The 12,924-nt window shown below is 35.9% G+C and overlaps 1 protein-coding gene across 1 annotated transcript in view; it reads left to right on the top strand.

Moving 5' to 3' along the window:
* polr3a (polymerase (RNA) III (DNA directed) polypeptide A) overlaps positions 1–12,924 on the top strand; it is a 34,967-nt gene that overhangs the window by 19,970 nt on the left and 2,073 nt on the right. The window contains exons 23-31 of the mRNA XM_058793334.1: positions 1,134–1,220; positions 1,302–1,384; positions 1,632–1,802; positions 5,032–5,125; positions 7,929–8,021; positions 8,274–8,438; positions 10,660–10,824; positions 11,952–12,083; positions 12,187–12,319. Of these exons, the coding sequence (XP_058649317.1) occupies positions 1,134–1,220; positions 1,302–1,384; positions 1,632–1,802; positions 5,032–5,125; positions 7,929–8,021; positions 8,274–8,438; positions 10,660–10,824; positions 11,952–12,083; positions 12,187–12,319 (1,123 nt within the window). The remainder of the gene's footprint in view (positions 1–1,133; positions 1,221–1,301; positions 1,385–1,631; positions 1,803–5,031; positions 5,126–7,928; positions 8,022–8,273; positions 8,439–10,659; positions 10,825–11,951; positions 12,084–12,186; positions 12,320–12,924) is intronic.

Genomic DNA, 12,924 nt, shown 5'->3' with positions numbered 1-12,924 from the left:
TGACAGTGATCGGGTTTGTTCATATCTAGATATGAGAGTCAGATGTGTGTTTATTTCAGCATGAATTACTGTAGTAACCAGTGTTATAACTTGTGCTGGTGCTGATCAACACGCACTAATCCTGCACACTGTCAGTCAAACAGGTTTTCAGGTGAATTTGTATTCCTCGTTCACTTTGCAACTCACTGCACCGTTGAAATATGTAACTGGGTGAATATCAGTATCGCAGACATTTTTGGCTCATATTGCACCCTAAATCAAAAGAGAAATTATTTAGCTGATTTTTTTTTCCTAATGCTTTATTTTTTTTATTATTAAGCATATTTTTCCCCAAGCATTCATTACCGTGATTGTTCAGATATTTTACTTTTATTCTTATTATATTTTCATTACTGTAATACATTAATGAAAATCATACCTAGAAATGCTGTTTTATGTATTTATTCCTTTATTTATCTATCAGTTTAAATCAGTGTTATTTTAGTGTTATTTATATACTAATATAGCATTTGTTAATTTTTTTTTAAATTAGTGTTTACTTTTATATTTTCAATTTTTGTTTCCTTATTTTTTTTTTTGTGCTTTTACCAATAATTTTTTTTATTATACATTTTAGTTTTTTCAATCCAGTTTAGTTTAGAAAATTTTAGTACTTAAACAATTTACTGTATTTATTATTTTCCAAGGCAACATTTCTAATTAACATTACTAATAACGTGTATAGTTTAAGTCATCTAATAGTATTTATATTATTTCAGCTTTATTTCAATTGACAAAAATAAAGACATAAAAATTACAGTGCAATAAATACTACATTATTTGGATGTATTTTAAAATTTAAATGCATTTTTATTTTTCTTCTTTGTGTTACAGTAATGAGATTTTGAATGCATAAAATCCTATTAGTCCTCAAAATAAGTTCAGTTTTCTTCACATGAAATAGTTTAAAAATTTTCTTTTGATTTTGAGGTGATATCTTGATCGACTCTATTAATCCAATAATATGTTATTTTCTACTTTTGTGCAATGCTGAATTATTTTAATGAATGTTTTTGCTGCAGTTAATGAGCTCTGCATTGCATAACAGGTTCATTGTGTTCTTGTAAATGTTTCTAAATGCTTTGAAATTCTAGGAAATCAAAAAGTTCATCAAAACAGTTTCAGAGAAAATCAAAAAGACACGTGACAAGTACGGCATCAACGACAACGGAACAACAGAGGTGAGAGCTCAGCTTCATATGAGTGTGTTTCTGTGTGTTTATATGCTTGTGGCTGATGGCCTGTTTTCTCATTCATTACAGCCTAAAGTTCTGTACCAACTGGACAGAATCACTCCGACCCAGTTGGAGAAGTTTCTGGAAACCTGCAGGGACAAATATATGAGGTAACACAGTGGTACACAAGCTCTAATTGCACTTGTTCGGTTCAGTAGACGGATGCTCATCTAATGAGCTGTGTGTAATCTGCTGCTGTGATGGGCGGAAAGAGCTGCACCATTACTGACCATGTCAGGCTCTTTCCAGTTGTGTAACGCTTATGCAATGACTTCTACGGCTAAAATGAGATCCTGAGATGATTTAACCACTGTTGAGAGACAGAAATGGTTTTAACGTGATTTGTCTGACGCTCAGGGCGCAGATGGAGCCGGGCTCTGCTGTCGGGGCCCTGTGTGCTCAGAGCATCGGGGAGCCGGGGACTCAGATGACCCTCAAGACGTTTCACTTCGCTGGAGTCGCTTCCATGAACATCACTCTGGGAGTCCCGAGAATCAAAGAAATCATAAATGCATCCAAAAACATCAGGTGACTTCATAAACCCTGATACACCTGGAAAACCTGGAAATATCAGGGATTTTTTTTTTTTTTTTTTTTTGTGAGTAGAATTTCTTTATAGTGAATATAACTTTTAATCATTTAGTATAATAAATAAAAATAATTAATTGTTATTTATAATTATGTTTATAAACGCTGGAAAAGTAGTATAGTGAATCTTTTATATTGTTTTAATTTAATTTTTAATCTAAAATAAAAATTATAAATCATTTATAGTTAATTTATTAATAAAAATTATAATTAATATGATTTCGTTTATATTTTTGTTCTTTACTCCCTGTCCATATCTCAAAAATATGTAAATATTTTTATTTTATATATTTTTAACTTTACTATTCTTTATTTCTTCACTATTTTTTGATATACCTTTGAGTACCATATAAATGCTATGGTACATAAGTATGGTAATGTGCTATGGTATTACCATCTGATATACCATGGTTAATACTGCAGTATTATTTTATAAGCCATAACCATAAGCCAACCTCAAATCCTTTAACCCTCTGGGGTCTGAGGTCATTTTGGGGCCCTTGAGATGTTTTGACATGCCCTGATATTTGTGCTTATTTCAGCTACTTAAAACATACTATTGACCAACATGTAATTTTTTTTGTATTTGGCACAAACTGTGCTACAATAATATGTGACCAAGATGGATGTACATGCTTGCATTTTTTAGAAAAAACATATTATGCGTGGTTAGTAAGTTTTGGGAAAAAAAATGTAGCTGAAATAAGGCCTTAAAACCCACACTAAATAGTCCTGAACAAGACTTTTGAGTAATCAGTCTTGTAGGCTAGAATATTTACTTCAAAATTATGTGAAAATCATTCTGCTTACTCATTCACAGAAAATAATATATTGATTTAAAATTTTCAAGACATGTTTTGTGATCGAGGGTCTATATGCGAGGGAGTGGCAATGGCCATGAATATTAAGTGAGTCTCACCTGAGAGACAAAGGGCCCTCCCCTATGGGCCCCTAATGGCCCATCAGTGTGACTGTGAGGCAGGTAAGAGAGAATGTGAGGAGATTGAAAAAAGGATTTTTAAAATTATTTGTATTTTATTTACAACACAGTATAATAAAAACATACATAATGAAGGTCAAAGACACATTATTGTGCACACTGATCTAACCACAGAGATGTGAACAGACTTTGAGTCATTCCTGCAACAGATTCTGTTCAACAAGTGAAACAAGTAAATCATACCTGATATTTACGTGTGTTATTTAAGTGTTTCTACTTCTTTCCATGGATTCAAGAAGAAAAAACATAATCAGTAGAAAAGGAGCTTGTTTTAACATAGAATATCAGTGTAGTTGAACATCTGATGTTGGTACAGCTCTCAGAGGAAAACAGTTTGAAGAGACATCAGGATACATCTGGTGCTGGTATCTGATTCAATAAAATACAAACAAAAAAACATTTGTGAGCATGTTAATATCAGGAACATCTGTATGTATGTATGTATGTATGTATGTATATATATACACACACACATATATATATATACTCATAGGTTTTGTAGCCATAGACTCACACATGCTTTGTACTATCATAAAAAAGAGAAAGAAATCTTATATCTGAGAAACTAATTATTGTTTAGCACGTTATTAAAATCTATTTCTGAACAGAGTAGGCTATTAATAATAAACATGTACTAAACATACTTAGACTCGTAGCATTCATCATGTTACAGTGTACACTTATATTACTTTTATTGTTTTATATAGAGCATGAAAACATCATCGCGCCGTAAGAGATTTAAATACAGTTAATTGCCCCTCATATTAAAAATGTTTTACACGATTTCAAACATTGTAGTCAGGAATTATAGTTTGGGAAAAACCCAACTATGATTTTGTAGTCGTATAGTCTAGTATGTATGATTTTATAGTAGCCTATGATATGATTCTGTAGCCACAGACTCAAGCATGCTTTGTACAATAAAAGGATGTACTTTGTACTATAAAAAATGATATTTTATATCTGAGAAACGAATTATTATTGTTTAGCACGCTATTAAAATCTATTTGTGAACAGAGTATTAATAACAAACATGGTCTAAACATTCTTAGACGCGTAGCATTCATCATGTTGTCGTTTGGGAAAACCCCAACTAACTGTTAGTAAATCTGTTCAAGTTTATGTCACAATAAAACATTAACTAATGCAAAAAAGAAACATTACTTACTCATCAGATTGATCTCCTCTGCTGGATGAAATCGTGGTGTTCTTTCGAGGGAAATCCTTCCTTTACTCAGCGCGAACAGTAACAGTAGCCGCGATGAGGATCTCTTCTTTGTTTGTGTTGGGCGTTTGCATGTGCGCACGTCCCACGCGGCTATTTACATATGAACGGCCGCGAGCCGCGCGAGGGCGGGATCTCATTAGAGATAATGAGTCAGACGGGACAGACTGAACATCGTGTTGGTTTCATACTGATTACTCCATCACAGAATGTTTGTTTTCGACTTGCTTCATTTCAAAGTAGACACTTCAAGCTTTCTATAGATATAACTCTCATGTCTCTGTGTGAAGTATTTGCTGAGTTACAGATCATTTTAGTGACGCGTTTCTAAAAACAGTTCGCGTAGACGGAGAAGACAGAGAGCACACCCTGTTTGTTTTCTTTATTCTTCAAAAGCACAAAGTTTAGTTGTTATTATGAGTGTATACAAATAAAAGTAGACCCCTTACAGATTCGAATGGTGTATTGCTCTTATCTGTACGATCAAAAATGGCAGAGTTATTCAAGCTCATTTCGGCCTTATCAGGAAAATCTGCCTCAAAACGTGTATACGCGTTTGTCGAACCCAGAGGGTTAAACAGACCTGAAACTGACCCATCAGAGGAATAAAACCTGAAACAACCTACACAAAATAGCAATACAGAATTTCTAGACTCTAGAAAAGACCCTGTGAAAATTATAGACGTGCAGGTGACTATAAGTGAAGCGGCTGACACAAGTGCCATCGATTCATGAGAGTTTGATCTCGACCCCTGAAGGAGGAAAACTCATTTGTCAATCAGAGGCAGAAGCCGCGGGCTGTGAGGACCGCCTGTTGCTTCACAGTCGGGTGGAGGAGTGTTGGCGTGCAGCTCCGGCGTGATTGCGGCTGTTGACGCTTCACAGATGATTAATGGCTGCAGTAACTCATGTTCTTATTGCTAATGAGTCTCTCTGTGTCTCAGTACACCCATCATAAGTGCCAACCTGGATACCGATGTTGACCCAGACTTCGCTCGGCTGGTGAAAGGACGCATTGAGAAAACTCTACTGGGAGAGGTGTGTGGAGTTTGACTTGTGCTGATGATTAATATTGCATTAGTATTGCTATTGTTCATGCTTCCTGTTAGGAGAGAAATTAAAATGCACCCATTTGAATTAGATGTGCATTGAATTAGTGACACCCTGTCAATCACCCAGAACATGCCAGCTGCAGAAAAGTGCATTTAATACTCTCAAAGCACCTCAGCAAAGCCCTGGCAACCACCCTGAACACCATTTCAAACACATAGCCATGCATTAAAAACACTCATGACCGGGAACAAAAATTCAGTCGGTTCACTCCGGGCAGAATCTGTATTTTATCGTTTCTGTTCCTACGTTCCTCTGTATTATTACCATTCCGATACCGGTTTGAGTAGAAAAACAACTTTTTCTTTGCCAGTAGTAATAATAAAGTACAGCATTTTCTTTACTCAAAAAGAAGGAAAAAAACAGGAGATCTGGTATCTTAACCCACTGCGCTTGGTCATAGCCAATACAGCATCATCCTTTCTAGATTTTGGCCAAATGTAGCCTATTCAACAAAAGAAAAAATCTGTTAACGCTTTAAAGACATTAAAGTATTTTTTCAAGGTATTTAAAAATGTTTGCTGCATTGTTAAACAACGCTAGGAAAAAAAGTCGCTTATAGGCTCACGTCGCATTTTATTATTATTAAATTTAGAAATAATGTAGGCTAAAATGCCGGTAAAGCAGAATGTTTACAAACTTTATAAACACCGCTATTAGTTCCCTTCTCTCCTCAACAAATCCTCTGAAGATAAATTAAGGTGAAACTGATGCCTACCTCTCATTCGGCACGAATCCAAATATTTACATAATCGCGACGTGTCTGGATGCTAAATATAATTTTTTATGTAATAGGCTTTGTACTTCACTCGCATCGAACCTCATCCTTCGCATATCAGCACAGTGAGGCGCTGGTCACGCTGAATGCAACAGATTGTACAACTGAGCAGTGTAGCTTTTTATGTTTGTTTAACTGTATTTTGTAAGGAATAATTGACGACGGGCTTACCTCAAGGCATCGATCAGATTATATAGTTCGAGGCATTTGTCCAGTTTTTCTACTTAAAACACTATTGTAAGTAGGATTATTTCTTCCGCATCTCATCCAACGCCTCCAATTTTGCTAATTCCAAAACATAATTTCTTATGTATGTGCTTTCCGTACATAATAAAATGTAATTTTGTGGCAAAAACATGGAAATGATTTGTCGATTTCATCCTATTGTTTGCTTTTATTTATTTATTTATTTATTTATTTGGCCAGTGTCATTGTGGGTTTTGGTTCTTTTGTTGTTTTAGGCTGTAAGGACCTTTGAAATAGCGCAAATCATTTGGAGAAGTGATATGGACATGTAATGTGGTCAAGAGCTGCCTGGAACTATGTTCGCCGTGTGTTTCCTTGAAAATAATTGCACACCTTAGAACGTTCGTCAGCCAATCAGATTCAAGCATTCAACGGCCCCGTAGTATAAATTTTGATAATGAACAGGTTGCAATGTCGCAAAAATATGTTGTGTCTTTGTGCGCATGAGGTGCCGGCATGATATGGTCATACCAAAGCTGGTTGGTTATACAAATTAGAAGCAAGACATCATTCAAAACTGTCAAGCTTTTGTAAAATAAAGAAAAATACTTTCTGCTGTCTCGTTTTCCTTTCCTTGAACTTTAGATCGCGTCACAATAAACCAAAACTCAGCACTATTTTTTTTCTTTTGTTTGGTCAATCTGTCAATGATTTAAGTGGAATATATTTAGTGTATAGGCCTATATATTCCTATATTATACTCCTTAGCAACGCCCTAGCAACCACCCAAAACATATCAGCTGCAGAGCAGTGCATTAAATTACACTAAGAACACATTAGCAACGCCATAGCAACACCTTGGCAACCACCCAAAACATGCCAACTGCAGAGCAACACTTTACACTCACAACACCTTAGCAACACCCTAGCAACCACCAAAAACTTAATGACCAACACGTGCTGTTGCAATCCATTAAAAACACACGCAACACCCCAGCAACCACCCAAAACACGCCAACTGCAAAGCAATGCATTAAAAACACTCAGAACACGTTAGCAACACCCTGGCAACCACCCAGAACACAATGCTGAATGCAGAGCTGTGCATTAAATAAACTCAAAACACTATAACAACCCCATAGCAACACCCTGGCAACCACCCAGAACATCATACTGTATCAATGCATTGAAGATACTTTGAATACCTTAGCAACTGCATAGCAGCACCCTGGCAACCACTCAGAATGCCCTAGGATTGTGGGGGTGAACATTTTTGCTTGAACAAATAGCACTTTTACTTCAGAAAATGCATTTGTTTTTGAAGTGCAGTGTGGGAAAATGATGGCCTCTCTGGCTTGTAGCATGTGATATGTTTCTGTGTTTTTATTCAGTATGCGCATGATTGAAAAGGGTGTCAGATTGTTTGTAATGAAGGGATGCAGAATAACCTTTGATCTGAGTGAGTCTGAATTGCAGGGTTCTGCATCGAAATGCATTTCATTCATTTTTAATGTCACAGAAATTGCTCCAAAAATTTGAGAGGAATATAAAGACATTGTAAGGCTTTCAGGAAAAGTAGGATCCCTTTTACCTAAATTATAAAGCTATTTTGAGCATGTCCTTTGTGGAGAAAACATTCCCATTACAGTAGACGGGAAGGCAGTGCATACATTTTTTTGAGACGGAGCCATTGTGTTGGTGGTTTGTGTATTATGTTGTCTTGTTGTTTTCAGATTATTCAGTGAATTGATTATTCATTTCCATCAGATTTCCGAGTACATCGAGGAGGTTTTCCTGCCTGATGATTGTTTCATCCTGGTGAAGCTGTCACTCGAGAGGATTCGTCTTCTGAGGTTGGAGGTAACAGCAGATTGATCATAATTATCTGTTTATGACAGACTGGAATTAAAAATGATTCTTCCAGCATCTGTTTTTATCGGTCTCTGGATTTTCACTCATTTATATTGCTACTTCTGCTGTTGTCATTACTGTATTTTCTCTCCCTCAGCAGCTGTTCCTGTTGAGTGATTTTAAATGACTGATTTTCTTGACACAGTGATGATCCTCCTCTGCAGAGGTTTATAGAGTCGTATTGTTGTTGGTTCTGTTCAGGTGAACGCAGAGACAGTGCGATACTCCATCTGTACGTCAAAGCTGCGGGTGAAGCCAGGCGATATCGCGGTTCATGGAGAAGCTGTGGTCTGTGTGACTCCCAGAGAAAACAGCAAGAGCTCCATGTACTACGTCCTGCAGTCGCTCAAACAGGAGCTTCCTAAGGTCAGTCCTGACGCCACAGTGTTAGACACTGACCCTATTTCCCTCATAATTGTCTCTATAAACCAAGTACTATTGGAAAAAAAGAAAAAGGTCACACTTTATTTTAAGGTCCAGTGCTTGCTATTATTAACAAACCATTAAACTACAACTTTTGCCTCTATAAACTCCTAATTTGCTCCTTATTAATAGTTAGTAAGGTAGTTGTTAAGTTTAGATATTGGGTTAGGGATGCAGAATATGATCATGCAGAATATGTGCTTTATAAGCACTAATAAACCGCCAATATGTTACTAATAGGCATGCTAATAAGCAACTAGTTAATATTGAGAATTGGTCCCTATACTTATTTATTTATATATATATATATATATATATATATATATATATATATATATATATATATATATATATATATATATATTAGTATTTTTATATGTAGCACTTTAAAAGGGTTTAATTTCTTAAAAATAGGTAATGCATTAGATATCCTGAACCAGCAACAATTTAATTTTGAACAATTACATTTTTTACAGCAAACTTACTATTAAAACTTACTGTTAATTCATTTATGTTCAAATATATTAATTTATTAAATTTGAAATGTTAAATGTGTAAAATGTTTAAGTTGAAGTACTGAAATTACTAAAACTGAAATAAATTCAAAGCTAAATAAAAATTAAAAGTATTAAAAATGAATAGGGCTGTGTATTGGCAAGAATCTGGCGATACGATATGTATCATGATACAGGGTTTGCGATACGATATGGTGCGATACATTACGATACTATAAGCAAGGCCACATATTGTGATTTTTCTTGTTTTAGGAATAGGATATATTTTTAGGAAAAATAAAAGAACACACCACCATATGCAAACCTTAGCAAAAAATAAATAAAATTATTTAACCAGAACACAGTGGGATCTGTATTTGCAATAATCAGTCCCTGTAACATTCAACATTATTGAACTACTTTTTGTGCAGTATGAGTAAAGGGGGGGGGATTAAAGTGCTTGCAGGATTCTTTAGTTAAATGTATATGTATAAAATGTATTTTATAAAAAGACCATATATATTTTTGTGTATTTGCTAATCGAGACATTGGCCTGTTTTCAGCCGATCACCCCAAACTAGCCAAATATCGGGCATTATTAGTGTAGGGCCCTATGATTTCCACGATGCAGAAAACATGGACGGAATCGTGGAATCCAGTCATAAAAACGGAATTTACTGTATAACGCGGAATTGGTCAAAGTTTGAAAGAATTAATCAAAAGTAGGTCATTACACTTAAATCAAATCATGATATAGACTAGTATTTGTAAATATTAAGCTGCAAAAAGACTACTTAAATATGAATCCTGTATGTTCTGTGCGTCTCAGTGTGAATAATTGGCGCAGACCTACAGTTTTGTTTACTACGCACATACTGTGTAGCGCGCGTGATGCTTGCGGTGATTTCAGCGTCTGCCGCCTCACTAAATACATAAACAACATTTCCAGAACTGCTCTGAGAGTCACTTGACCATTTCACAGTTTCATTTGAAAGAAACTAGTATCATATCATACACACAAAGAACTGTAAAGGTATTCACGGCAACTCGTCAAAATAAAAGTTTGGTTTAACTTAAAGAAATTGTGCCAGATATATATTACTGTTGTTTAGTAGAATGTACATACTACTACTACAAAAATTATTAAAACTTCATTTTTTAATAGTGAATCCCCTTTATTTGCCAAAAACATAGTTTAATTTAACACTTAAAAGATAACTGAAATTAATGTTTTATGCCTTCATTTGATAACCAGAAAAATTTAAATACACACAACAATTTCCAAGGGGAAAAAAAACATTGCATAAGGCTATTGTAAGAATAAATTCAAATAAATTAAGTTGTTTTTATGCATTCAAATAATTAGACGTGCTAAAACACAGAATTTGGAAACATATGTTGAGAAAAAAAAATTAAGCATTTCATAGGTCCCTAAACATGTAATTTTTGTTTAACTTTGAATAAATTAATGTACAATTGTATGTGTTTCATGATTTTAATAAATTTTACCATTAAAACATAGTCCAGAAACATGAAAACGGAATTTGTGAAAAATAAAAATGGATTTCATAGGGCCCTATTAGTGCGTTTGGCAGATATCAGTCTATTGTTAATAGATCAGAATGTGTGTGCGTGTGCGTGCGTGTGTGTGTGTGCGTGTGTGTGTGCAGGTGGTGGTCCAGGGCATCCCTGAAGTGTCACGTGCCGTCATTCACATCGATGAACAGAGCGGCAAACAAAAGTTCAAACTGCTGGTGGAGGGAGATAATCTCAGGGCTGTCATGGCGACACACGGCGTCAACGGCAACAGAACAACATCCAACAACACGTACGAGGTACGGACCGCCCACATCCCAGTCTGACTGTCAGAGATACACACACACACACGGATCGAGCTGTTCACTTTCCTCAGTGTCTCCTTCAGAGTGTGACATTTAAACAGCAGTCTCTTATGGAGCTTTTCCACTGCATGGTACGGTTCAATACGGCTCACTTTTGGGAGGTTTTCCACTGGGTGCAGTACCTGGTACCTGGTACTTTTTTTAGTACCACCTCGGCCGAGGTTCCAAGCGAACCGTACCGTTGCCAAAACGTGACTTGTAAACTCTGCTGATGACTGATTCTAAAAATGGCCAGTTTTGGTGGAGCAGGTCATATTTTCTCAAAAATAATGGTACATTTCATAGCATTTTCGCTTTTTACAACCATTTGTAAGGTGAAGAAGGCAAACACGTGAATCCTGTCTGAATCTGAGCCACATTACAACAATTTGTTCAATTCTCAGCCTATTTTCACATGCATGACATTAGTTTAAGGGTTGCCAAGTGGCAGAAAATTTCCAGTAGATTTCTTTAAAATTAAAAATTTTTGGAAAGTTTTGCAGGATAATTTAGCAAATTTTTGGAAACTTTGCAGCCGTAATTATTTTATGCCTAATGTTGATTTCAAGGTTAGAAAATGCAAACGAGCCATATGTTTTCTGCTTCATCTGTGGTTGTTTTACTGCTTCTATACAATGCCGAAATATTATAGATTTTGTGAAAAAGCTTATTTATTTATAAACTCATGTTTATTGTATAATGAGTATTTGAACAGATTTTTCCACTCTGCAAAAATTGAAAGTTTAAATGTTTTAAATCCTTCTTTAGTCATTAAAACCCGAATGTTGTACATTTGACTGCTTTTGTTGAGTTAAGTGCATTGAAGCTGATACATATGCAATTTGAATTTTTTTTTAAATTCTTATTTTGTAAAAACTGCACATGATGGAAAATTTTATTGATATTTTTGAACTCCGCATCATCAGATAAGGTAATATGAGGAGTAATGTTTCTTGCAAATCAGCAAAATTGTTGTTGTTTTTTTTTCAAGATGCACAGCTGTTATGTTCAGCTTGTCTGTTGTGTTTGAAGATGTTTATTCGTAGCTGTAGTGTTTATGATGATCTGTTCGTGTTCTTCAGGTCGAGAGGACGTTAGGCATCGAAGCGGCGAGATCCACCATCATTAACGAGATCCAGTACACCATGGTAAACCACGGTATGAGCATCGACCGCAGACACGTGATGCTGCTGGCGGATCTCATGTCTTATAAGGTGAGTGCGGTTCAGCTGCTGAAGGAGATCGTGATGCATTATAATGATGTTGAGTGATGGATTCATGACCGTGAGTGAGATGAGAGCGTCTCTTGGGTCGTAGGGTGAGATTCTGGGCATCACCCGCTTTGGTCTGGCCAAGATGAAGGAGAGTGTTCTCATGCTGGCGTCCTTTGAGAAGACGGCGGATCATCTGTTTGATGCGGCTTACTTCGGACAGAAAGACTCGGTCTGCGGTGAGTGATGAGCAGCAACATGCATAATGACGGAAAAGATCAATTCATGAGCAAAGAAATGACATGCAGAGTCAATCAAAAGCCTCTCAGTATCACTCCTGAAAAATATTCCTATGAATATCAATAATTATTCTAATTTTTATATATATATTTATATATATATTTAAATTGCTGTAATGATCTAAGACTGTTTTAGGACCTTTTTTTGCATTATTCATACATTTTCACGCCTAATTCCCATTCTTCATTCTCAAAGTAAATAAGGCGCTAAAAAAAATATTGCCGTTAATCTATTCTCAGAGTTGGGTTGGGAGCTGGGTCTATTACGCAAGCTATGATGACTTTCACCTTGATATTTTAGCGTGGATGTATACCTAGCCGAATTGCACTGTAGGGGGCGAGAACGAGTCTTCGAACCTGTGTGCATGCGTGCTAACATGGATGCAGCTATGAAGCCGCCGGGTTTGCTTCAGGGAAAATTTATTTTTAAGAAGCTTCCCAATGGAAATCTCAGTGTTTCCCCTACCATTATTTTAGGGGGGCGGCCCCCCCAACGGCACCCCCCGCCCCCCTTGAAGGTCAAGTTGATTTTATTTAATTTTATT

Source organism: Onychostoma macrolepis, chromosome 12 (genome assembly GCF_012432095.1).
Source record: "Onychostoma macrolepis isolate SWU-2019 chromosome 12, ASM1243209v1, whole genome shotgun sequence".
NCBI lineage: Eukaryota > Metazoa > Chordata > Actinopteri > Cypriniformes > Cyprinidae > Onychostoma > Onychostoma macrolepis.
The sequence above is the reverse complement of the archived record's forward strand: the minus strand, read 5'-3'. Positions and strand labels throughout refer to the sequence as shown.